The sequence below is a fragment of the Oryctolagus cuniculus genome, chromosome 7 (assembly GCF_051225735.1).
Source record: "Oryctolagus cuniculus isolate XC-2025 breed Fujian yellow rabbit chromosome 7, ASM5122573v1, whole genome shotgun sequence".
Lineage (NCBI taxonomy): Eukaryota > Metazoa > Chordata > Mammalia > Lagomorpha > Leporidae > Oryctolagus > Oryctolagus cuniculus.
Genome location: NC_142873.1, coordinates 129864101 through 129889810, shown reverse-complemented (window position 1 = coordinate 129889810; position 25710 = coordinate 129864101). Strand labels below are relative to the sequence as shown.

Genomic DNA, 25710 nt, shown 5'->3' with positions numbered 1-25710 from the left:
TATCTCTCTAGCTGGCTTTCACCTTGACTACACGCGGCCTGACCCTCAGCTCTGGTTTGCAAGGGAGGAGTCCCTGAGTTTATGAGAAAGAAGACAAAGCTCAGGACTTACTCATCACATGGTATCTATTTAGAAACTTCTCTGTAAGGCCAAGACCCCGGCGAGCTGTCCTGCCCTGCGAGGGTGAGCCAGCATCAACCTGCCTCTCTACTACCTAACTTCTCTTCTCCAAACCAGAGGGCTACACAGAAAATGGCCTGCTTGCAACCCCGATGCCAGGTGGGAGGAGGGGACCCTCCTCTGAGCATTCTTAGCTACAAGGCCCTGGTCTGGTGCTATAGAACCAGCAAGTAGTAAACACGCTGTTTTGGTAGACTGACAGACAAGCTTTAAGCTGATCACTTGATTTTTTTTAATTTATGCATTTGAAAGGCAGAGTTACAGAAAGGCAGAGAGAGAGACAAGTCTTCCATCCGCTGGTTCACTCCCCAGATGGCCACAACAGTTGGAGTTGCACCCATCCGAAGCCAGGAGCCAGGAGCTTCTTCCAGGTCTCCCATGTGAGTGCAGGGGCCCAAGGACTTAGGCCATCTTCCACTGCTTTCCCAGGCCATAGCAGAGAGCTGGATTGGAAGTGGAGCAGCCAGGACTCGAACTGGCACCCATATGGGATGCCAGCACCGCAGGCAGTGGCTTTATCTGTTATACCACAGCACTGGCCCTGATCACTTGATTTGACGTGGATATACATTGGTGATAGTGGTTCCAGGTCACCACCAGAAAGTCCTTCCCCATTCTCGTGGGCTTTAGGTATTTTCTCCTGTGTCTGCAGGTCCCTCCCAGGGTTAACACAGGTTGTGTCCCTGTCTGTCCTAGGCTTGTGGTTCAGAGAGGAGCCCTTCTGTAACTGGTCACTGGTTCTAAGACATCCTACACTGCCATTCACATCTTCTGGAAAGCCCCTTTGGTTTGCCCCCCCCCCCGAAATGCCCCTGACCCTCCCTTGGCCCATGTCAGTCCATCTGTCCCTGGTACTGTTTGGGAAGCTTTGTTTGTTGGTGAGGTTTGGTTTCTTTCTCTGCTAAGGGAGCCCACAGGGATGAGAAGCAGCCCTGGAGTGGAAGCAGGAAGAACACTCACACTGATCAAGCATAGCCCTGGGCCAAGCGCCCTCCACGTGTCACCTCGGTCTGTCCTTCACTGTTCTCTTTTGGAAAAGAGGGCTTCAAAAGATGCCCCAGTTTCACAGCTGGAAAGAGGCATCCACAGGCTCTGAAGCCAGGCCTTAGGTCCAAAATGTGTGCTCTTAAGCCCCACCCCCCACCCCTTCCGCCAACACCAAGCCCAGGATACTCCTTTTTTAAATTTCTTTTTGAGATTTATTTTATCCATTTGAAAGACAGAGTTAAGAGAGAGGTAGAGAGAGAGGCCTTCCATTTGCTGGTTCACTCCCCAAAGTGGCCAGAGCCGAGTTGATCTGAAGCCAGGAGCCGGGAGCTTCCTCTGGGCCTCCCACGTGGGTGCAGGGGTCCGAGCACTTGGTTCATCCTCTGCTGTTTTCCCAGGTGCACCAGCAGGGAGCTGGATTGGAAGTGGAGCAGCAAGGATTCGAACCAGTGCCCATATGGGATGCCGGCACTGCAAGGCGGGGCTTTAACCTGCTGCACCACAGCACTGGCCCCGGGATATTTCACACCTTAGGCACAGGCCTGGGAATCAGCCACTTTATTTTGACTTCCTTTTTCCTCTTCCAAATGTCTCCAGCCACTTCATTCCTCCATATTGCACACAGATTTTTAAAAAAAGGCAAATGCTATCCACTGGGAACCTCACCATAGTGTCATATTACACTTAAGGTAAAGTCCAAACTCTTATAATAGTCCATTGTCCCCAACTTGTCTTCCAACCTCATCTCTACAACCCATCTTCTCTCCCTTCCCCACGTCATAGAACACCCCAAAAATGGTTGGAGGACTTGCTGTAGAACCCCAAAATTGGGTCTGCTCATTTGGCATACAGCAAGTTAATCAGCAACACCAGGGTGATGGAGAAAAGCAAGTGTTTATTGCAACATGCAGACCAAGGAGCCAGGTAGCTAGCACTTAATTCCTGGACTCTCCGAGATGAAAGGCAGTGAATCCTCTAGTTCAATGTTAGGTTTCCAAGTGCATGATCGGCTCCTGTGTGGGCCTGCAGTTGGTCAGTGATAGGGGCAGCAGGTTTCCTTTGGGATGGCAAAGGTGGGCTCCAGTCTGTCTGGGTCTAAGTGTGGTTTGGGTATTACTTTGTTGGATCAGGGGACTGTGCATTCCTGCAAAGCTCTCAGAGTAGAGGCAAACATTGAGAGCTCTGGCTTTACCCTGTATCACTCCCTTAACTTAATGAGTTGACGTGTACCAAGGAGCAGCCAAGGAAAAGATATGGGGCCCAATGAAGCCTACATGGTCTAGGGGTAGGGGTTCAGCATCACCCACTCCTAAAATCTCCCCTTATATGGAACATAGGTTACCAGCTGTTCTTATTTATTTATTTGAAAGGCAGAGTTAGAGAGAGAGAGAGAGAGCTCCCAACCTCTGGTTCACTCCCCAAATGGACACAACAGCCAGGCCTGGGCCAGGCTGAAGCCAGGAGCTTCATCCCGGTCCCATGTGAGTACTTGGGCCATCTTCTGCTGCTTTCCCAGGCAGCAGGGAGCTGGACTGGGTAAGTGGAGCGTCCAGGCCTGGAACCGGCGCCCAAACGGGATGCCAGCCTCACAGGCAGCACCGGCCCCTTTTCAGCACTTTCTTATTGAAGATGTGCTGAATGACTGGAGTTCCACTGTACTTTTGCTTAGCATCTAAGTGAGGCTCCCTTTCCTCAGGCCTTCATCAACTTTCTCAGCCATCACCACCTCTTCCATTGGAACTCAAGTACAGTAGGCCTTTTGCTATATTTATTTGTTTGAAAGGCAGAGAGAGGTCTTCCATTAGCTGGTTCACTCCCCAAATGGCATCTGGTTCTCCCACGCTGGTGAGGGGCCCAAGCACTCGGGCCATCTTCTACTGCTTTCCCAGGCCACAGCAGAGAGCTGGATCGGAAGTGGAGCAGCCAGGACTCGAACCAGTGCTCATATGGGATGTCGGCACAGCAGGCAGATGCTTAACCTACTAAGCTACAGCGCCCGCCCCAGCCCTTCTGCTTTTTCCTCCCATCCCTGCGGGGGTGGCTGCCAGGAGTTCACTGGAGGACAGCTGGGGGAGTGAGAGGCAGGGACTGCCGGGCCAGGCTCTGCCACCACAGCTGTGTGTCCAGGGGCAAGATAAGCTCAACTTCCCCAACCTAACGGAACCCAAGGCATGCAAAGCACTGCTCCTGGGTTTAAACGGGAGCTAGTCTTATTCAAAGCACACATCGGGGGAAGTTGCTTCCAAAAACCTCAGGAAATTCCTCGAGTACTGTCCATGGTATGTGGTATTGGGTGTTCCTGAGCCGTCCTTTTATATTCCTCCGGCGTGTAGCCCCGCTTTTCTCTGGGGGGTGCTTACGCCTTCTCAGGCCCCAACCCATGTGCCCCCGGCCTCCTCCGCGAGGTGCCGCCTTCCGGCTGGGCTCAGCACGAACTACATTTCCCAGGGTGCGTAGCGGCGGGGCCTCGGCTCCGTGGGGGCCTCGGGCGGCGCGCCGTACCACGCCGTCGCCTGCTCGGGGGCGCGCGGGCTGGCGCGAGGACAGGGCCAAGGACCCGGAATGAGTTTCCGCGCAGTTCCGCTGGGCCGTGCCGGGCAGTGCCGGGTCGTGCCGGGCCAGAACAGACAGGGGTGGGGGCCTGAGTTGGCGGTGCCGGCGACAGGCGCTCGGGGCAGCCCACGCCTTGCTGAGGTCCCCGCCCCGTCCCAGCCGGGCCGGCTCATCTGTCAGTCACTGGGGCGGAGGCAGCGGCAGTAGCCGTGGTAGCGGGGCCGGAGCGGGGCGGTGAGCAGAGCGCGGGCCAGGCCGAATGGAGAGGACCTGCCACAGCCTCCCAACTCCACGGACTCTTCGCCCCTGACTCGCGAAGCTACACCCTCGCGCTTCGTTGGACGCCTCTGTAACCCGCGAAGGGCTCTCTTTCCCCCGTGCCCCCCAGCCCGGTGACCTCCTCACGGCGCCAAAGGGCTCGCACAGACGAGGGTGTTGTGGGTACAGGCCGTCGACCCTGTGACCCCGCACGGGCTCGGCACTCGGTTTTCCCCACAGGCCTCCCTCCTCACAGATTCTGGGGACAGAACCTTGACCTACCACTAGGACCCCGGCCTGAGTGCCCCTCACTTACGGCTCCCTCCTCAGGGTCACCGTCCCTGGGTTTCCTCCCAAGAGTCCCCCTTTTGGGTCCCTGGCAAGCCCCCCACCCCGAAGGAGGTGGGGAGGCCTCGGCAGCCATGCCCGCCCTGGGTCCCCCGTCACCCCGCAGCTCCCTGGACACACAAGCCGGGGTCTAGCAGGGGGCCAGCAGCCAAGGGGCTGGGGCAGGAGACAGATCAGGGTCCACCTCCCTGCTGGGGAGGGAGCCAAGATGGAGCGGCGGGAGGAGCAGCCGGGAGCTGCAGGGGCTGGAGCAGCACCAGCCTTGGACTTCACTGTGGAGAACGTGGAGAAGGTACGAGGGCTTTGGGGTGGGTACTCGAGTGACAGAGCAGAAGTTCTGGGGACTGACACTGAGGCCGGAGCTCAGGCCTGGGCCGGGTGCCTGCTGGGATGGTGCCCCTGGAGCACCTGGCGCTTGCGTGTCTCCGGCCAGCAGGACAGCAGTGTTGCAGTGCCCTCGTGGGCTATTTTTGGCTTTCCTTAGACCTGGGTCCTCTGTGGACAGATACGGGGTTTGGGGATGTACCCCCTCGGTGCTGGTGGCTCAGACTTCAGCCAGACTGGCTCTTCTCCAGCTCTGTGGGAAATGCATGAGCGGTGCAGTAAGAAACCAAGGAGACCTGCAGCTTGGTCCCTGGAAACCACACTGATGCTGAGTTATCCTACACCTGTGTCGAGTCAGGGGCTCAGAAGATAATCTGGAGCCCAAACAGCCTGGGTTACGTTCTCACTTTTCTTGGGTGCAGGGTCTTTTCTTTACCGCACAGGTGCTGGGCCTGGGCAGGCAGCAGTGGGGCGTACCCCTCTTTGTTTTGTGCTGTGTCAAGGGGCCTGGCCCTGCTGGGAACCTTACAAGGCCCTCCATTACTCACCTGTTCACATCACGCCCTGCCCTAGCCCTCCCTGGCTGGCCCCTGCCCAGTCCCTGTTTTCTGAGCTGCTTCTCTGATTGTCTTCAGCATTGGGCTCCCAGAAGCCTGGAATGCAAGAATGCATGGCCCCTGGGGTGAACAGGGACATGGGCTACCTTGCCGGAAAGCAGGGGATGGTCGCAAAGGTTCACTTGTTACTCTTGAGCCCTGTTTGCCATAACAAGCAGTGAGGATGGCTTCCCTTCCGCCTCTGCATCCCTGAGGGACCGAACAAGGGACAGTAGCCAGAGCTGGCTGTCAGGGGGTACAAATGGGGTTCAGCCTACTTGGATGGAGCCAGCTTGTGGGACAGGATCCTGGCCTCACTCACCCACTCCTTGGGGCTGGGCTGTATTGGCACTGTTCTGTGTGCTACCAGGGAGATACGCCACTGTTTTCCCACTGCGTGAACTCCCACTGGAGTTGGGACCCCGGAGGTTCTGCTAGTTGAGAGCTCCGGACCAGGCATTTGCTAGGACTGCGGCTGTGGCCCAAGCGGCTCTTTACTAGACCTTATGGGACCTTTGCGTGTGCTCTCTGAGGGTGCTCTCTCCCCCTCCCCCTCTAGGCTGTCTCTGCCTGAGGGCTCCTGGCAGAAGTCTCAGTCCTCCTCAGGTTTCACACTGGCCCTGGTGCCTGCATCTGGAGTGACCTAGTGATATCCCGGGGGGATGAATGGAGCTGTAGGAGTTGACTGGAGCAGCTGTGTCTGTAAGGGTCAGGGCCCCTCAGGCTGTTTCCTGTTCTTCTCAGCTGCGCTTCATCCTTAGGGAGCCATTCCTTCCCCCTGGGCCTTGCCCTCAGGTGCCTCCCACTAGAGAGCTCCGCTCCTCTCTCTCTGCCTCCCTGTCCCGGAACCCATAGTGGTTTTACTCTTAAGAGGATAGGGTAGAGCAGGGCAAGGTTGAGGCACTCAAGATGCCAGTGGTACCTCAGGCAACTTTGCAAGAGCCTTCCTGCTGAGCCCCCCGCCCCCACCCCCCACTCCCATCAGATAGGGGGTGCCGTCTTGCAGGTCTTGCAGGACCGAGTCGCTCTGCTCTGGGCCCTGGCGGGATCCCCAGCGGCCAGCAGCTGCTCAGTCCTGTGCTGTCTTGCAGGCGCTGCACCAGCTCTACTATGACCCCAACATTGAGAACAAGAACCTGGCTCAGAAGTGGCTGATGCAGGCCCAGGTCTCCCCACAGGCCTGGCACTTCAGCTGGCAATTACTGCAGCCCGACAAGGTGCCTGAGATCCAGTACTTTGGCGCCAGCGCCCTGCACATCAAGATCTCTCGCTACTGGAGTGACATCCCCACTGACCAGTATGAAAGCCTCAAGGCACAGCTCTTCACCCAGATCACCCGCTTTGCCAGCGGCTCCAAGATTGTGCTGACTCGGCTGTGCGTGGCACTGGCCTCGCTGGCTCTCAGTATGATGCCTGACGCTTGGCCATGTGCTGTGGCGGATATGGTACGGCTCTTTCAGGCCGAGGACTCACCGGTGGATGGCCAGGGCCGCTGCCTGGCCCTGCTGGAGCTGCTGACAGTGCTGCCTGAGGAGTTCCAGACCAGCCGCCTGCCCCAGTACCGCAAAGGCCTGGTGCGGGCCAGCCTGGCTGTGGAGTGTGGGGCCGTCTTCCCACTGCTGGAGCAGCTGCTCCAGCAGCCCAGCTCGCCCAGCTGTGTGCGTCAGAAGGTGCTCAAGTGCTTCTCCAGTTGGGTGCAGCTGGAGGTGCCGCTGCAGGACTGCGAGGCGCTCATTCAGGCCGCCTTCGCTGCTCTGCAGGACTCTGAGCTCTTCGACAGCAGCGTGGAGGCCATTGTCAATGCCATCTCACAGCCTGATGCCCAGAGGTGAGCTGGCCCCCGCCTGCCCAGAGAGGAGCAGCCTGCCTGGCCAGCTAGCTGCACACCCACCTGTGTGTTCAGTAGAGATTGAGTGCGTACTGCATGCCTGGTTCTTATGCTGGAGGTACAGCAAGGAACCAACCAAGACATGGCCCCTGACCTCGTGGTTCAGAGAGTGAGGCAAACGTTAAGCAAGTAACCCAGTGAATTATTCAGTCACAGCGTTTAGCTCTTCTCGTTCTCCCAGCCAGTCACCAAGTCCTGGCTGTTCTGCTTCTAACCATATTGCACATCTATTCCATTTCCACTGGTACCACCCTAGTCCAAGCTGTCATCATCTCTCTCCCCAAATTACTGCAGATCTTTCTCCCCAGCCTCCTGGTGTTCACTCTTGTACCCTTCATTGCCTCCGTAGCCAAAGGGATCTTTTGCAAATGAGACTTAAACTTTCTCCTTTTTGGTCAGAGCACTTCAGTGGCTTCTCATTGCTTCTAGGATAGAATTCAGAATCCTTAATGAGAAGCGGGAAGGTGCTGCGCGGTTTGGCTTTGCCAGCCTCCTCTCCTACCACTCTCCTTGCTGCCTACACCCTTACAAGGTTTTCAGTTCCTTGAACGTCCTGTGCTCCTTCCGGCCTCTGATACATCCCAGGTACTTGACACATTCCCCTGCCTCAGCCTGAACTTGACTTCTGTAGGGAAGTCCTCAGTGCTTTTTTTTTTTTTTTTTTTTTTTTTTTTTTTTGACAGGCAGAGTGGACAGTGAGAGAGAGACAGAGAGAGAAAGGTCTTCCTTTGCCGTTGGTTCACCCTCCAATGGCCGCCGCTGCAGCCGGCGCACTGCGCTGATCCGATGGCAGGAGCCAGGATCCAGGTGCTTTTCCTGGTCTCCCATGGGGTGCAGGGCCCAAGCACCTGGGCCATCCTCCACTGCACTCCCTGGCCATAGCAGAGAGCTGGCCTGGAAGAGGGGCAACCAGGACAGAATCTGGCGCCCCGACCGGGACTAGAACCCGGTGTGCCGGCGCCGCAAGGTGGAGGATTAGCCTATTGAGCCACGGCGCCGGCCCTCAGTGCTTTTTAAGGCTAGGTTTGGCCCTCTCTGTTACATTATTTCCGAGCTCTCAGTGTTTTCCCTTAGCCCATAACATGATTTCATTATAAATTAATGATTATCTTCTCATCAGCCTCCCAACTCTGTGAAGACAGGGACTCTCATTTTATTCTGTTACGTTGTTCCTGGCACATGGTAGCATTCAGTATTTTTTGAAAGGATGAAAAGTAGAAGGTACCCAAATGGGGAGGTGTTGGGGGAGGAAGGAGAGGGACTGTTTCAGGCTTCGGAAACCCAACAGAAGCAAAGACCTGGGGTGGGCAGACTGTGGTCCATTCAAGGCCTATGAGAAGGTGAGTGTGGTGCAGTGTTTGTTGGGCAAGCATTAGCTGAGCACCTGACGTATCAAGCCCAGGGCTGAGGTGCTGGGAGCACAGAGATGAATGCTCTAACTTGGGCGTGTCAGGAACTCAGTCTAGGGACCATGATGGGCAAGTGCAGGCAGCATGTTGAATTCTCTGATCCGGAAAGCAAGGGGCTCTAAGTGCCCAGAGTGGGCACTTAACCCAGTCTGAGGGTTGTGAAAGGCTTCCCAGAGGAAGTGACAGCCAAACTGCTTGGAAGGCTGTGTTGAGAGTTAGCCAGATGGAAATGACAAATAGTCCAAGCAAACTAAAGAGCCCAGTGAGTGTGGTGATTTGTAAATCACTGGGTGTGACCGGGCTGCAGGCATTAAGGGCCAGAGTTGCAGGAGGTCCAGACCCAAATCATACTGTACTTTGTTGGCCAAGCTTAAAACTTTGGTCTTCATCCTGAGGGTGATATGAAAGATCTTAAAGGGTTTTAAGCAGAGAAAATGGCCTGCTGTGATTTGTTGGTATGAGTTGAACTGGAAAGGGCAAGACTGGAGGCCTGACACTGATGTTTCAGAGGTAGGACCTAGGGAAACTTCGGCAGAGTTGCAGGCAAAAATCACTGAAAGGGACCGAAAGGAGGAGTGGTTAATGAATGGCCCACGCCTCGGCATGGTCAGCTCTGAGTTTGAGTCCCAGATGGTCCACTCACGTGTGACATGTTGTAAGCTGAAGGTTGTGTGGGACTCTGTGTGTGTGTGTGTGTGTTCTACCTTCGTATTGTAAGCGATCGGTTTAATGGTAACTTTAAAAAAAAAAAAAAAAAGAGAAACTTTTAGAATGGGTTATCAGGAGTAGATGAATCATGCAATGGACAGTGGACCTAACTGATATGTGGCTAAAGCTGACAGGGGATTAGTTTCCTTGTACGTGCGTATATACCCACATACAAATGTATATGTGTGTGATACACACACAGAGATAACGTGCACAGCTGCTGCCTTGTAAAACTTCAGGTTAGAACATTGGGGTTGGTTTTAACAAAAACAAGGATATTTGGTGTAAGACTTGGGTTTAGCCTGCCCGCTGTATACTTCGTAAGTGGCAGCTGCTGGTATTTGGTATTGTGATTGTGGTGGCGGACAGTATTCCTACCCCCCGGCTTCCCAGGTTTTCTAGCTTAAGGTGGATGCCAAGTCCCAGGTCAAGGCCTCTCCTGGCAGCCTGAAGCTCAAGCGCTGAGTGGGCTCAGACGTGTGGTGGCTCAGGGAAACTTAGGGCAAGCGCATGGATGATGTGGGATGTCCTTGGATACAACCAAGTTTACCTGCCCAGCCAGTCTCAGGGGCTTTGCCAGGTAATTGATGCTCCTTCTCCTCTGAACGAATGAGTGAGCAAGGAGCCAGGAGGGAACCCACAGCCTCCTAGGCGCCCATTGGCTGCAGCCCCTTGGTTGCTTAGCAACTCTCCCCATTTTCTCAGCTCTGCTCCCGGAGCTCTAATTGCAGGTCTGGGCTAAGCTCAGTGTGAGCGGCAGCCAAGGAGTCCCAACAGCCCTGCCGCTGGAGCTGACCAATTGGAGCCGGGCCTCTTGAACTCAGTCTCAGCCATGGTCCTAAAGTCGCCTCCCTGTCTCCCTCCCCCAAACCTAAAAACCTCTGGGTCCTCAGGTTTGTTCCCTGGTTGCATAGCTGCCCAGGTGGTGGGAAATCTATGAAAGAGTCTCCCCGCGCCCCCGCCCCGACCCCAACCCGTGGGTGAGCTTGGGCCTTGCTCTGTCCAGTCTAGTTTCATAGCTTTGACTTAGAAATCACCTTCGGTGTTTTTCATTCCTGGATCATCCAGGCACCGCCTTCCCCAGGTGTCCTGACATCAGCCCGCCCCTTGGCTGAACTTGTACCCAGGTCACCCTTATTCTGCTTTTGCACAACTGCTGCTGCTTCCTGGCTGTCTCCTTTGGAAACACAGACACACACACACACACAGTTAAATGTTTTTAATCCTGGAAAAGCTTTTTACTGGGACCTGGGGGCGGAGAGAAGGGGAATTAGTCAGACTGATAGGATCAGAGATATAGGCTGATTTGCATAGATCCTTTGGGGAGAACTCTGGTGGCCCCTGAAAGAGAAGTAGACTTGTAACAGCTGAGGGGGTCATCTCAACCTGGAGCCTGGAAGTTGCTGTTTGACCTTGAGTAATACTCTGAGCCCTCTGGGCTATGCTGTCCTTGATTTAACCTGTTACCAGGCTCAGGTGAGACAAACGAAGAATCTTCACTGAGTACCTACTGCCTGCATGAACTTTGGGAGGTAGAGGGAGTCTTGGAGTACAGTGGGATGCCATGGGGGTAGGGCACCACCTCCTGTTTCCACTTCAACTGCTGGGCAGCTTGCAGGCCATAGCCTTGGCCCTGCCCCTACCCGTGCTCTGTGCCAGGGTCTGGCCTGAAGGTGCCCATTGTCTGGCCGTGCAGCCTGTGTCAGGGTCATGGGACTGAAACTATCCCAGCTGTCTCCAGGCGGCACCTTCTGGGGCCGTCTCTGGGCTAGGGATCTCCTAGTATGGGTGACTGTCCCTCCCAGAATGGGCATGTGGAGGAGGCTAACATCTCTTGGCCACTTGCCTCCCTTTGTTCTTCTCATCCTCCCACTAAGGTTACGAGGCTACTGCCTGGTCATCTGCCTGGGACAAGTCTGGCTGGAATTCCTTGCTCCTCGGTGCCCCCTCCCTCTGCAGGCTGATTAACACTGATTAACAGCAGGAGGGTCCCAAATATCTCCACTTCCACTGCTTAGTCTGATCTCCGGAGCGGGCTGCTGGGGAGGGAGGCAGCATTGTGACGTCTTCTCTCCATCTCTTTTGTACCCTGGGCTGCGTCTCCTCCTCTTAGGGCTCTCACCTGAGCCCTTTGCTTTTCTCTCCTGCAGCACTCCCTCCCTGGGCAATTTGCAAAGACTCCCATAGCTTCAGTTACCAACTATTAGCTAATGACACTCAAATCCGTGTCTCATGCTCTAACTTCACTGGGCTTCAGAGTTTTATTTCTAGTTCTTTCTATATAGTCCCACCTAGATAGCCCACTAAGTGCCTCTGAGTCAGCAAACCTGACATTGAACTTTCTGCCTCCCATGAACGGTGTATGACTCCCCTCGACCCACTCCTCCAGAGCTAAGTAGCCCCACACCACCTGTCTAGGTGGAGAGTTGTCCTTGACCCGTCCCCATCCTTATATCCAGCCGGTCATCAAGTCCTCTCCATTTTGCCTCTTTTGTCTCAGAATTCATCAACTACTGCTCTGTTTTCCTGCTGCCCCTCAGACTGCATGGGAGCTGCATGCTGGTGGTACAGGGTGGAGTGGATGGTGGGGATTCATACATGAGCTGTTGCCACCTGCTAAAGTTTTTTTTTTTCTTCAAGGTTTCTTTATTTCTTTATTTGAAATCAGTTACACAGAGAGAGGGAGAGACAGAGATCTTCCATTCGCTGGTTCTCTTTCCAGATGACTCCAAAGGCCAGGGCTGGGCCAACCTGAAGCCAAGAGCCAGGAGCTTCTTTCGGGTCTCCCACATGGGTAGCAGGGGCCCAAGTACTTGGGTCATCTTCTCCTGCTTTTCCCAGGCTATAAGCAGGGTGCTAGATAGGAGGTGGAGCAGCTGGCACATGAACTGGCACCCATGTGGGATGCTGGCATTGCAGGCAGCAGCTTTACCTGCTATACCATGACTCTGGCCTCCCTGCTAAAGTCATTAACCTGAGCCTGGGATGACCCCCGTTTCTCCCACCCTTTTTCTCTCCATCACTGACTGTATTTATTTCTTGGGCTGCTGTAATAGTACCACACACTGGGTGACTCTAAACAACAGAAATGTATCGTCTCACAATTGTGCAAGCGAGAAGTCTGGAATCAAGGTGTGAGCAGGTCCATGTCCCCTCTGAATCCTTCCTTGCCTCTTCCTAGTTTCTGGTGATTTGCTGGCAATCTTTGGCATTCCTTGGTTTGGTGATGCCTAACTCCAATCTCTGCATTTGTCCTCACATGGCATCCTCCCTGTGTGCCCCTGTTTTCATATGGATGTCTTCTTAGAAGGACTGGCTGGATTGGATTAGGGGCTACTCCACTCCAGTATGACCCTTTTTCCAAATCAGATTGCATTTTGAGGTAAGAAAAGGGTTAGGATTTCAGTGTATCTTTTTCAGGAGGGACACAATTCTCCCCATGATAGTCCTCTAGCTTCCCAAAATTCATGTCACTCCCACATGCAGACTGCATCACCTCATCGCAACCCCCCCGAAAGTCTTCACCCATTCCACCACCAACTCGTTCCAATTGGAGGACACAGTTCAAGCAGCCCCTTTGTATTTCCTCCCAGAGTTCTAGAAGGTTCTTCCCAACATTATTAGCATCAGAGCTACTAGATCTCAGAGCTCTGATCTCTCTTTAGCTTAGGATTTGATATCAGAAAGGGGCTTTGATGGAATACAGGGAGGTTGTGCCTTTCTCTCAGAGCTGGGTGGGGTGGGCAGACGGCTCTGATGGGTCTCCCCACGTCATGCCTCTAGGTACGTGAACACACTCCTGAAGCTCATCCCACTGGTGCTGGGACTTCAGGAACAACTGCGACAGGCAGTGCAGAATGGGGACATGGAGACCTCCCATGGCATCTGTCGCATCGCTGTGGCCCTTGGCGAGAACCACTCCCGGTAGGCAGTAGGGCAGCTCGGGGTGGGAAAGGAGAGCCCTCTGAGAGGTGGGGTCATGGAACCCCCCCCCCGGGAGAGGGGGATGACTTTTCTTTGTCTCCTCCCCAGGGCTTTATTGGACCAAGTAGAGCACTGGCAGAGCTTCCTGGCACTTGTCAACATGATCATGTTCTGCACGGGCATCCCTGGCCACTATCCTGTCAATGAGACCACCAGCTCCCTGACCCTCACCTTCTGGTACACACTGCAGGTGTGTCCGGATGACTGCTGGTGGGGCTGGCCCGAGGTGGAGGAAGGTGGAGCGGGGGCTTCTGTGGCTGCTGGTGAGGTGGCTGACTCTCTCCCCTGGCCCTCTCAGGATGACATCCTGTCCTTTGAGGCAGAGAAGCAAGCTGTGTACCAGCAGGTGTACCGGCCCGTCTACTTCCAGCTGGTGGATGTGCTTCTGCACAAGGCCCAGTTCCCTTCTGACGAGGAGTATGGATTCTGGTCCTCAGATGAGAAGGAGCAGTTCCGAATTTACAGGTGATGGCAGCAGGCCAACCCTAGCTCCAAATGGAGTTCCGAACTGCCGCAGGCAGTGAGGGAATGGTCCGAGGCCAGGTTACTGAATTCTGGGGCTCTTTTCTCTGTTCTCTGGGCGTGTTTGCTGGGCTGGGAGGGTCCTGGGCTCAGGAGCAGGACCCAGGCAGTATAAAAGGCCTTGCTCTGCTTCCCAGGGTGGACATTTCAGACACGCTCATGTACGTCTATGAGATGCTGGGGGCCGAGCTGCTCAGCAACCTCTATGACAAGCTAGGCCGTTTGCTCACCAGCTCAGAGGAGCCCTACTCCTGGCAGGTACCTCCCAAGCCTGATTCCCTCAGTCCTGCCTGACCTGTTGCACCCTGCCCCTCAGCCAAGCCTGTGGTACCCTCTTTCCGCAGCACACAGAAGCCCTGCTCTATGGCTTCCAATCCATCGCGGAGACCATTGATGTCAACTATTCTGATGTGGTGCCCGGGCTCATTGGCCTCATCCCACGGATCAGCATCAGCAATGTGCAGCTGGCAGATACCGTCATGTTCACCATTGGTGAGATCTGGCACACACCCACGGCCAAGTTCCCAGAGCCACAGCAGCCATCCCCAGCCCAGCCTGCTGGGTCCTATCCAAGATGGAAGAGACACACGCCCGCATTCCTTCCCAACCCCCACGCCTCCCACCTCCCCTAGTCCGTGTTGCAGCCAGCTGACTGTTCTGGCAAGTCCAGGGGTCCTTCCTGTGGTGTGCTGAGCCAGTGAGGCTAGTTCACGGTCAGTAGGACAGCTGCCCTTGGCCTCTGTAGAGTAACCCCTTTCTGCTGCTCAGCTGCAAGGCTTGTGTTTGAGCTTGCACTTGCATACTGTCTGCCCAGACCTCTGAGAGAGCAGTGCTTAGTGCCGGGACTGCGACTTGAGCCTGCCAGGAGCTCTGCCTGCTCGGGAGCATGGTCCAAAGCCACCCTGGCCTGCCTGACAGTTTCCCTCTTGCTTTCTCCAGGAGCTCTGTCTGAGTGGCTGGCCGACCACCCTGTCATGATCAACAGCGTCCTGCCCCTTGTACTGCATGCCCTAGGCAACCCTGAGCTCTCCGTCTCTTCTGTGTCCACCCTCAAGAAGATCTGCCGAGAGTGCAAGTATGACCTGCCTCCCTATGCTGCCAACATTGTGGCCGTCTCCCAGGTATGTGGGGCCCTCGGTGGAGCGGTGGAGCCGGGTGTCGGGCGTCCTCTGCTCTGTGCTGAACCACATTCCTTCTTTTCCCCCCACCCAGGATGTGCTGATGAAACAGATCCACAAGGTGCGGCTCACAAATCCTGTCACCTGCCTTCCCCTAGTCCTCGTCTTATCCACCCCCCCCAGCAGGACGTGGTCAGACTGACCATCCCTTTTGTGCCCCACAGACGAGCCAATGCATGTGGCTGATGCAGGCCCTGGGCTTCCTGCTGTCGGCCCTGCAGGTGGAGGAGATCCTTAAGAACCTGCACTCGCTTATCTCACCGTATATCCAGCAGCTGGAGAAGCTGGCAGAGGAGATGGTGAGTGAGCTTGGGGCCCAGGGACAGTGCTGAGCTGCGAGGCCTCCCTTTGTGTGGACTGTGGCTGCGGAGGGCTGGGATTCGAGCTACTACTCAGGTCAGAGCTGAGCAGTTTGGGGACCAGGATGAGGCTGGGAGATCTGAAGCCTGGTTTTTGCTTCTCCCCCTAGCCCAATCCTTCCAACAAGCTGGCCATTGTCCACATCTTGGGTCTCCTCTCCAACCTCTTCACCACGCTGGATGTCAGTCATCACGAGGATGATCACGAAGGCTCTGAGCTCCGGAAGCTGCCAGTGCCACAGGGACCCAACCCCGTGGGTGACATTGTCGTTGCTGTTGCCCCCACCCACCCACACACCTGTGAGGATGTCCTTGTCACTCCCCACCTCTGTGGGTGGTGTTGTCATTGCTCCCCAGGCCTCAGGGGCTGATGCACTTGGTCTTCTGACCTGTGGATGACCTTACTGCTCCCTGCTCTGTAGGTAGAAGTGTCATTGTCTTTCTCAACCCTGTGGGTGATGTCCTTGTCCCTGGCCCAACTGGGGTGATGTCACTGAGGTCCTTCTGATCCGTAAGAGACACCAACATTATCCTTCAACCCTTAAGTGATGTTATTTTGGGCCTCTGTCCAATCTTCTACTCTTAGGAGCTTCTACGTAAGCATCCACTGTCCCCTGCAGGCATTGAGAATGCGCATGAGCTCCCTGTATATTTGTTGCCTTCGGGTGGGTTTCACTACAGGAAATACCTGCAAAGATTGTCACAGAGTGGTGACACAAGCTTAGGCACAGGGGGTTGGGGTGACCACTTACAAGCTGTTTGATCTGGGGCAAGCCTCAGCTTCCCTTTCAAGACTATGAACTTTGGGGTACTGGCTTGCTCATCTCATAGAACTGTATTGGATAGCAGATTGGTCTCAAGTAACAATAGTCTGCAGACTTTAAAGTTCTGTAGGAATATGAGGGACTGCTTTGGTCATTGTTCCAGAACCCTCTCCAGGGTTTTTCCTAGAGAAAAGGAAGCTGCAGGCACCCTGGCCTCTGCGTTCAACTCCCCACCCTGATTTCAGGTACACTTTGGCTCCAGACCAAGCCTGGGCCACCATCATCCTACAGAGCCCCTTCTGCAAGTGTCGTCACCCTGCCTTCCCTCATCTCCAGGAGCTCCGTCTGCTCCCTGCTCCTCATAAGCTGCCCACATCTGTGTATCCCTGCCCCAACCTGTGTGGATGAGGCAGCGTCTCCCTCCATGAGGAGCCAGCCCATGGCCTGGGCTTTACTGAGGCAGAAGTGGATAGGGTGTGATCGTTTGAACAGCTGAAAGAGGAAGGCATCGTAATCTTAGGGAGCACTCACAAGAACCCCGTTTCGCCGTTTGAGGCTTCCTCTGAGATGAACCCTGGAATTCCAGACATTCTCCTCCTGCATTCATTCATTTCATTCCCCCGGCGGTCCATGCACTGAGTGCTCACTGTGTAGTCAGGGTAATGGGTTTGAGCTCCTTGTCTGCTCCCCATTACCAAGTGCTCAGGTGGGTGTCAGGGCTGGCGGGGGCACCTCACTTCTCTCTGTGTCTTCAGGTGGTGGTGGTGCTGCAGCAGGTCTTCCAGCTTATCCAGAAGGTTCTGAGCAAGTGGTTGAACGATGCCCAGGTGGTGGAGGTAAGCCCTCGGCCTCGCTTTCAGCTCCCATGTGACTGCTCAGAGATGCGGAACACGAGTAAGGTGTCGCCACCTCACTTCAGCTTGCGATGGCCTGGAGGAAACAGAGAAGCTGAATTTTGCCCAGCAGACACAAGGAGTCTTTTGGGAAGACTTTGAGGACTCCCCAGTGTCACAAGTGCTCTGCGAAGGGACTGTAACATTAGGGCCGAGTGACAGCCAGGCCACTGTTTCAGCATCAGAGACCTGTCTTTTATTGCTGTCACTGCCCTATGAGAGGAAGTAGTGGATATGTAAGCAGCAAGATGTAAGTGACGGTCACAGCCCTGTGTGAAAGGCCTTTTTGCCCCTGCTCTACAGGGTGAGGGTGTGACTTACTCACCTTCCATCAGTTGCAGGGCTAGGCAAAGCTTCTAGATAAGGGCTTCTGTCTTAGGCCTCCTCCGTGCAGGACTTCCATCATGTTCCAGTGGATTGAGACCTCCTGACCTTTGGCTGATGGTGACCTTTCTTCCCAAGGCGGTGTGTGCTATCTTTGAGAAGTCTGTTAAGACGCTGCTGGATGACTTTGCTCCCATGGTGCCACAGCTGTGTGAGATGCTGGGTCGGATGTATAGCACCATCCCCCAGGCCTCTGCTCTTGACCTCACTCGACAGGTGGGCTTCCTGGGTGGGGCAGCCAGTGTTCTGGATTTCATCCAAGTCAGAGATCTAACCCTGGAGGGGGTGGGGGTCTGGGATTGACACCTGCATTCCAGGGATATGGACCTGTCCCGTTGAGCCTGAGCCTCAGCTGACCAGTGTTCCCTGCTCTGTTGTAGCTGGTCCACATCTTTGCTCATGAGCCTGCCCACTTTCCCCCAATCGAGGCCCTCTTCCTGCTCGTCACCTCCGTCACACTCACTCTCTTCCAGCAAGGTAGGTCCTGACGAGGGTCTCTGCTGCTGCCGCCACTGCCACTGCCTCTGCTTCCCCATTTGGGGAGCCAAAGCTGCCCACTCTGTTCTCTGTTCCCTGAGTCGCACATGGGACTTGATGGGAAACTTGGGATCACACACAGCACAGCTGTCACCTTATAAGGAGTTGACACTCTGGGTCGAAGTGGACAAGAGGGTGAATGATGTCTTCTAATAGCCTGCTGGGCTCAGGGCCAGGCTGGACATGTGGGAGACGTAGGGGTGATGCTCTGAGGGACTTGGGCACTAGGCTGGCTCCTTTCCTCTAGGGAATAATGAAGAGTGAAAAGAGCATGGGCTTTGAAGTCAGCTAGAGCTAGATTCTAAGCTCATCACCACCAACTAGTTGTGTGACCTTGGGCAAGTCACTTAACCTTTGCCGGATCTTTATTTCCATATCTATGAAGTGGAGCTGTCACATACTTTATGTGATTGTTATAGGTATTCAAATGGTACCTTCTGGGTCCCTGGCTTGGGGGTTCCAACATATGAAGCATTCAGAATGTTGTTTCCTTTCCCTGCATCGAGGCTTAGTCCTCTCTGGGCCAATGTTTTGTTGTGATCCCAGAAGTCAGTTAACTTTGGTTGAGGTCCCATTCCCTAGTCACTGTGGCTGTCTGCCTGAGAGCTGGGAGAAGGGACTCTAGGCTCCCCTGCTGTCTAACTTGGGCTTCTGACTTGGAAGCGAAACAGTGCTGCTCCACCACCTCCTAAGACTTACCGGGCTTTGTTATCCCAGGTCTGAGGCCCCCAGAAACCTCAGCCAGCCTGGAGTGCTGTGTGCTCGTATTCTCCTCATACCTGGACCCATGATCCTGGCCGGTTTCTCAGGGCCACAGGTGGATCCTATCTGGGGAGAAGCCTGAGCTGGCAGCCTGGTGTGTTTGCCCTCAAGTGCATCTCCCCACTCCTCATGCCACTCTGGGACAAGTCTCAGTGATGCCCCCTGACTGTCCCTCAGTCAGCCCACCTCTCCCTGCCCTCCATGGCCACTGCCCAGATTGCCTCAGTATCCTGCCTGACATCCGCCCTTCTCTCCCACCCATTCTGCACACGGCAGCTGTAAAGTTGTGTATAACACACAAGCCTTTTTTTCCTCCCTGGCTTAAGACACTGTCATTGCTCCCCATTGCCCTCAAGTTATTGTCTCATTCCCACCCACCACACTCTGGCATACCTCCAATTCCTCTCCTGCCAATGCCCCATGTCCCGTTCGCTTGGTGCCTTGCTTCTCTAGGGGAGAGCTCACTCCTTCACACCTTGGATGTGAGGAAGACCGCATCACATTCACACTGCTAGTGCAGCGCTGAACACACACAGCAGTTGGCCTTCATGCCTGTCTCTGTGCCTAGCCTAAGCCCCTCAAAGGCAGCGTTGAATCTCCCCTCTGCAGAGAAGAGCGGGCCCCAGACACCATTAGATAAAGGAGAGTGAGGCTCCGTGTGCTAGGAGCCCTCCTCCCTGACCATCTGGCCCACCTCTGCCAGGGGCGCTGCTGAACACTGAACCTGCTGATCTGCCGCAGGACCCAGGGTCGGGGGTAGAGGCTGGCACATCGAGCCTCACTTCCCAGCACTTAGGTAACTCGGTTCCGGTATGAATTATTGGCGACTCCATGTAGCTCGGAGAAGGAACCAGGGAAGAGATTGCTAACTACTACTAAATGGAGCATATGAGGCTTGCCCAGGACCACACAGCTACTTAGTGGTATCTCAGGCAGGTATTTTTGCCTTGCATCCTCTCGTGGGTGGGAAAACCGGGCGACAGCTCCAGGTGCAAACCTTGTTCTTGCCACAGGAGTCGTCGGAACTGGAGGCAGAAGCGTCCAACGTCACATTTGTTGGGCTTGGTGGCGGACAGGATAGGATGGCTCCTGCATCTGTGTGCTAGCCCAGTCCTAGGCACCCTTCCCACTGTACCATGGGGTGACACATTGGCTGGTTTCCCTCTCTCCTGGCATGCTCAGATGATGGGAGCTGGTCCTCAGCCCTGAGCTTGGCTCTCTGCTGAGTCCATGTCTGTGGAGGGGCTTTGCTTAGATGGGGCTCTTGTTTTTGGCCTTACGATGCTGTTTTCTCCCCTGGGCCTGCCAGTGACTTCCCCAGCCACGCCCACAGCACACTGGGCACTGCTGTATCCAGGCAGAGGTCCTCTGGTTTAAATGGACCCAATGGATTATTTTCCTTGACTAGATCAAGAACCGTAAACCCGTTAAAGTGAGAGGAACGTTTACTCTAACCCTGATGCCCTGGTCATCCTAGGGCCCTTAGCCAAGCCTCAAAAGGAGGTACCAGGGACTGTGCCCATCAGCCCTGCCCTCCTCTTCAGTGGCTGCGCTGGGGAGCTGCGTGCTAGGGAGCAGTGCAGGGCTACCTCAGCCTGTCCAAGGCCTCCGCAAGTGTTTCTTCAGCGACATGGAGTCCGGAATTGCTCGAGCACCACGGGCTCACGGGGGGACCAGCCTGAGGAGTAGGTGGGGAATAGGCGGCAGGACCCTGGGGGAGCTGGGCAGGCCCGTCCTTCACTTTGCCGTCTCTTTCTGTTGGGCTTCTCCCAGTTCATGGTTTTTGTATGTTCTGTTTCTTTATCTTGCTTCCTGCTGCTCATGTGCCCCGCGCTGTCTCCCTGCAGGCTCTCAGTCCCACATAACTATATGAGGTTGAGTTGCTGTTTGTATAATTTTTTCTTAAGTTCCATCTTTATTATATTTTAGGGCCCAGGGATCATCCTGATATTGTTGATTCATTTATGCAACTCCTGGCACAGGTGTGTTTTAGTTTTATTCATTCACGTTCTGTTCTCTCTCTTTCTCTTTCTCTTATGTTGAAATTCAATTTAAGCCTATTTTTAGCTTTCTGTTGACAAGTTTTTTTTTTCTGTTCAGTTGAATAGAGTTTCTTCATCTGTTTCCGTGGAAGTTGACAACCCAGCATCCTCCTTTAGAGCCCCTTTGCCTCAACTAGCAGAGTCTCCCACAAAGACCAGGGAGAGGCTGATCCGAAGGGAGGGAGCTGGGCTGGCCTGGGGCACTGGGGAAGGACGGGGGCGCTAACTGTGCCCAGCAGCTCCTGAGTGGCTGACTTGCCCAAGAAGCTCAGGGTAGGGCTGGAGTCGAAGGGCCTGGGGTTCACTGTCCCCGTGCTCCTGCCGGGAACTGCCTGCCTCAGTGCCCTCAGCCTGCTCCTGAGAAGTAGGCTGGGAGCAGCTCCAAGAGGAGGGGCTGACAATGAGTGTGCAAGGCAGAGCCCAGGGTCGGGCCATGGGGAGGTTGTGCTGCAGCCGGGTGGAGCGGAGGGGCGCAGACTCTACAGCGAGCCCACGCTAGGATGTGTTTGCGATTGGTATGTGTTTAAGCATGTTGCACCCTCTTGTATGTTTTGAGTTTGGTTTGGGAAAGGAGCAGAAATCAGCTGGTGCTGCTGTGAGTCTGTGCGTGTTGCGTAGGGTGTTGGGGTAAGTGTGTTAAGTGTGTTCGCTGACACGTGTGGGTGTGTGGGGCTGTGGGGGAGGATGAGGAGTGTGTGGTGGCATTGGTATGTCTAGAGTACAAATGTGTTGGGCTCCTGGGTGTGTGGAGTTAGTGTGGTGGGGTTCTGTGTGTTAGGGAGTCCCAGTGGGTTGTGGGGTGGGGTGAGGGGCCCTGTGAGTTGGGGTAAATGGAGTGCTTCTTTGCTTAATCATTCCATAGATATTCTGAATGTGTCATCCATGCTTGGCACTAGGCCAGGTGCTGCTGAGGGTGTAAGGGTGAGCTAAAGCAGGCACGGTCCTTGGTCTCTCGAACCTAGAGTCTAGTTGGGAGGGGCAGGAGGCATGAGGAATGAGGCCTGGATGGATGTGTGTGTGTGTGTATGTGTGTGTGTGTGGCAGCTGCAAGGGTGTGCCTTGAGTGTGCATTTCTGGATGGGTGTGTTGGAAGGGTGTCCATGTACTGGAGGACTGTGGGTAGGTTGAAGGTGTGGGTGTATTGACACAGTTTGGGGATGTAGGATGCTAGGGTGCATGGCGAGTGTGTGTGGTCAACATGGGAAAGTGTGTGTTAGAGGTGCCTTTCAGGTGGGGTGCATGTCGGGGTATTGGCACCTGAGTAAACATGGAGGGTAGAAGGTATACGAGGGGCTGGAGGGTGTGCGCTGGGCTGTTGCTGGGGAGCAGCAGGGTTCGAGGACTGCTGCTGCAGCTGTGCGGAGCATCTCCTGTGACCTGAGGATGTGCCACTCATGTCCTGGTACCACTTGGGCCAGGCCACCTGCCCCTTCACCCCGTTCGCTCCACACCCTCCACTCTGTGGTAGCCCTGGCTCCTGGGGTGGGTATGGCTGAGAGGAGCCTGGACACAGGATGTCCTGGGGGAAAGGTGGGGCCGGGGCTCCAGGGCTCCTGTCCGGCTTTTCCTCTCCCTGAGAGGAGCTGGAGGGTGCCTGAGGACTGCAGGCAGAATACAGGAGGAGGGCTGTCGGGCCGAGATCTCCATGTCCAGCTGCCACTTCTCCTTCCTGCTGCCCTGTCCACACACCCAGGGGCCTTAGCTGCCTCTTGAATCAAAGTGAAGTCAGTGCTGGCTACCTGGAGCCTGCAGGAAGTCTGGCCCTGATAGAGGGGGAGAAGGAAGGTGTTTGCTCAGGGAGTGACTTGGGGCCCAGACTTTCTGCGTTATGCTCCCCGATCTCCAACCTCTCTCACACACACACCTGTGCATTCAGGTACACATACTTGTCTCTAGATCCCTTGGGCTGCTCTTTGACCAGCTGGACTCTGGGGGTGGTCTGGGTCCCCCAGAGTTGGCGGGGTGGCTGGTTTTGGCGGCCTTTACCTGTGGTGTGGAGTTGGGGGCTGGGGTGGCAGGTGAGTGGGGGGGATGGTCCTTGGAGCTGGCTGGGGCTGGGCTTACCAGCTCCACCTCCTGCAGGCTCTGAAGCGGAAGCCAGATTTGTTCCTGTGTGAACGATTGGATGTCAAAGCTGTGTTCCAGTGTGGTAAGTGGGGCCGGGAGGACAGGTGGGCCTGGGGCTCCCCTCGGAGGATCCTTAGGCCCCACCTGATCTGCCTCTTCCTCTCCTGCAGCTGTGCTGGCCCTCAAGTTTCCCGAGGCACCTACTGTCAAGGCCTCCTGTGGCTTCTTTGTGAGTTGCAAGCAGACCCCTGACTCCTCACCACCTCTGTGGCCTGCCCTGCCCGGGACTCAGCGGTCGACGTTTGCAGGTCCAGTCCTCAGGGAGAGGCGGGAAGGAGCTGGGGCTGATGGGTCTCTCTGTCCTCTGCAGACAGAGCTGCTGCCTCGGTGTGGGGAAGTAGAATCCGTGGGGAAAGTGGTGCAGGAGGACGGCCGTATGCTGCTCATAGCAGTGCTGGAGGTGAACGGGGGCAGGTGGATGTTTGATCAGGGCAGGGTGGGGTGGGGAGAGGGGTTGGCTCTTACTGCTGGGGCAGCTGGCTTTCTGGGAATCGTAAACCTGTAGGTCCCTAAGCTCTTGGACTCTGTTTCTTCCTCAATTAAATGGCTGGCAGTTATCAAGGCTGCTGTGAGGATCAGCTGGCTCTCCAGAAGCAGCGCTCACTTGTGATGTGCGGTGTGGCTCAGGAACTATTCTGGAGGGCCCGGGGGCATGGTTAGGCCTCCTTGCTGCGGAAGGGACAAGGCCCCAGTGTGCTGAGAACCCCTCTCCCTCAGGCCATCGGGGGCCAGGCCTCCCGCAGCCTCATGGACTGCTTTGCCGACATCCTGTTTGCCCTGAACAAGCACTGCTTCAGCCTCCTGAGCATGTGGATCAAGGAGGCACTGCAGCCCCCTGGCTTTCCCTCTGCCCGCCTCAGCCCGGAACAGAAGGACACCTTCAGCCAGCAGATCCTTCGGTGAGCGGAGCTGGGGTGGGCCTGGGTGTGGGTGGGGAAGAGGCGGTGGGCGGTGCTCACCTGCTCTCCTCTCCCTCCCTCCCTCAGCGAGCGAGTGAACAAGAGGCGAGTGAAGGAGATGGTGAAGGAGTTCACACTGCTGTGCCGGGGGCTGCATGGCACAGACTACACAGCTGACTACTGAGCGGTGCCCCCTTCCCACCCACCTCTTCACCTCACCCCTCCCTATGCCCAAAGAGTAAATGTGGACCCTCACTGCTGCCTCTGCTTCCTTCCTGCTGCCGCCATCATGTAAAGAGAAGCCTGGGCCCAGAAGGACTGAGGGCAAGACGGGAGGATGTTGGGCCCAGGCGTTGGGAGGGAGTGCCCGAGAGGAAGTGAGGTGTGTGCTCACCCTCTAGTTCCTAGGGCACAGGAGGTACTGCTGTAGCCAAGCCGTTGCCCTTGGGGTGAGATGTGGAGGGGAGAGGCTGTGGTATTACCAGCCACCCCCCAACATCCATTTGGCTAGTCCCAAGGCACATGCGTGGATATGTTTATTTAATCAACAGTGCTGAGTACTAGACCCCTAGCTGTGTCCTGTACAAAAGCTGACGTAGTCCGTGATCACCATAGTAAGCTGGGAGAATGGTGAGAGAAGGGCTGCATGGAGGAAGTTTCATTTCTGGTGGGAATAGAAGTCTTCCTAGATCCATTCTTGAAGAATTGGGCTGGAAGTGGGTGGCTCTGTGTCCAGTTGGGAGGGGAGAAACAGAGTGGGGCTTTGAGTTCCAGAATGGGTTTCTGGCATGGGTTACACCAATCACACAGTTGACGAGGACTACAGAAAGTGGGGCTGAGTGTACATGGGAGAGAAGGCATCACAGCCCCCAGAGGAGGAGGACAGCAGGACCTGGTGTTGTCTGTGAACCTGAAGCTCCCCGCTTCTCTGGGATACCCAGTGCAGATGGGCAGAGCTTGGTCAGGACCAGGGACAGCGCCCGCGCTGCCCTTGCTTTCCTCCCTCAGCGTAGTCTCCCTTCTGTCTCCTTGGCCATGCTTTCATCTGGGCTGCCTCAGGCACCCCAGCCTTCTCCAAGATTTGAAGAAAAGGACAGGTCTCCCCACTCCTGAGTCCCCTTGAACGAATGGGAGAACTGATTACTCCTACATGCATCCCACACTTTCCCTTTTCCCAACTTTTCCCTGAGTTCCCTGTCTCCATTCTTCCTCATTCAACCTTTTCCCCCACCAGCCAGCTTAAGTCCCACTCCATCATCTACAATCTCCTGAAGCCACCCTGTCCCCTTCTCCTGCCTCTTTTTTTTTTTTTTTTAAGATTTTATTTATTTATTTGAAAGAGTTACACAGAGAAGGAGGAGCAGAGAGAGAGAGAGGTCTTCCATCTGCTGGTTCACTCCCCAATGTGGCCAGAGCTGCGCTGATCCAAAGCCAGGAGCCAGGAGCTTCTTCCAGGTCTCCCACACAGGTGCAGGGGCCCAAGGACTTGGGCCATCTTCCACTGCTTTCCCAGGCCATAGCAGAGAGCTGGATCTGAAGTGGGGCAGCCGGGACTCAAACCAGTGCCCATATGGAATGCCGGCACTGCAGACAGCGGCTTTACCCACTACGCCACTGCGCTGGCCCCCCCACCTCCTCTTATGTCCTGTTCTTACCTTACTCTTGATTTCTCACCTCTTGGGGTATGTGGAGATGTTTTACTTTTAGTCCTTTCTTATTACACAGTATCAAGATTTCTTCTGCCTTCTACCCCCAACCACGGGAGCAAATATAACAGAAGAGAGGAGAATGCAGGAGAGGTCTAAAGCCCAGCTTCTGAAACAGTAGACCTGTTTGATGCTGACTGTGGCACTGGCATGCAGTGTCTTAGTGGCCAAGTGGTCCCTTCACACCCTTTTTCTTGTCTAAGATGGGATAATTCTTCCTCCACAGGCTGTAAGTGCTAACAATGTCATCCCTGGTGAGCAGTAGGTGCTCAGTGTTTTCCTGATTGACAGGCTGCTATGAG

The 25710-nt window shown here is 55.2% G+C and overlaps 1 protein-coding gene across 2 annotated transcripts; it reads left to right on the top strand.

Annotated features, from left to right (window-relative positions):
- Positions 1 to 3636: 3636 nt before the first annotated feature.
- IPO13 (importin 13) lies at positions 3637 to 23957 on the top strand. Of its 2 annotated transcripts, XM_002715158.6 has the most exons (20): positions 3637 to 4618; positions 6338 to 7074; positions 13035 to 13175; positions 13284 to 13425; positions 13534 to 13700; positions 13895 to 14015; positions 14102 to 14249; positions 14697 to 14878; positions 14970 to 14996; positions 15100 to 15234; positions 15405 to 15548; positions 16814 to 16894; positions 17414 to 17551; positions 17716 to 17812; positions 20564 to 20616; positions 22759 to 22825; positions 22914 to 22972; positions 23114 to 23203; positions 23521 to 23702; positions 23790 to 23957. In XM_002715158.6, exons 1-20 carry the CDS (start codon positions 4535 to 4537, stop codon positions 23884 to 23886), a joined length of 2892 nt encoding a protein of 963 aa, XP_002715204.1. In that variant the 5' UTR covers positions 3637 to 4534; the 3' UTR covers positions 23887 to 23957. The 2 variants fall into 2 exon arrangements, 1 of the variants encoding a protein (XP_002715204.1); XR_011390741.2 differs by lacking the exon at positions 20564 to 20616 and having other exon boundaries at positions 3779 to 4618.
- Positions 23958 to 25710: the final 1753 nt, after the last annotated feature.

What these genes read in the sequence shown, in the direction of transcription:
- IPO13 (XM_002715158.6), top strand. Translation starts at nt 4,535, where the DNA reads ATGGAGCGGCGGGAGGAGCAGCCGGGAGCTGCAGGGGCTGGAGCAGCA. An exon ending in ACATTGTGGCCGTCTCCCAG is followed by an intron (nt 14,879 to 14,969) that starts GTATGTGGGGCC and finishes CCCCCCACCCAG; the next exon opens with GATGTGCTGATGAAACAGAT. An exon ending in TGATGAAACAGATCCACAAG is followed by an intron (nt 14,997 to 15,099) that starts GTGCGGCTCACA and finishes TGTGCCCCACAG; the next exon opens with ACGAGCCAATGCATGTGGCT.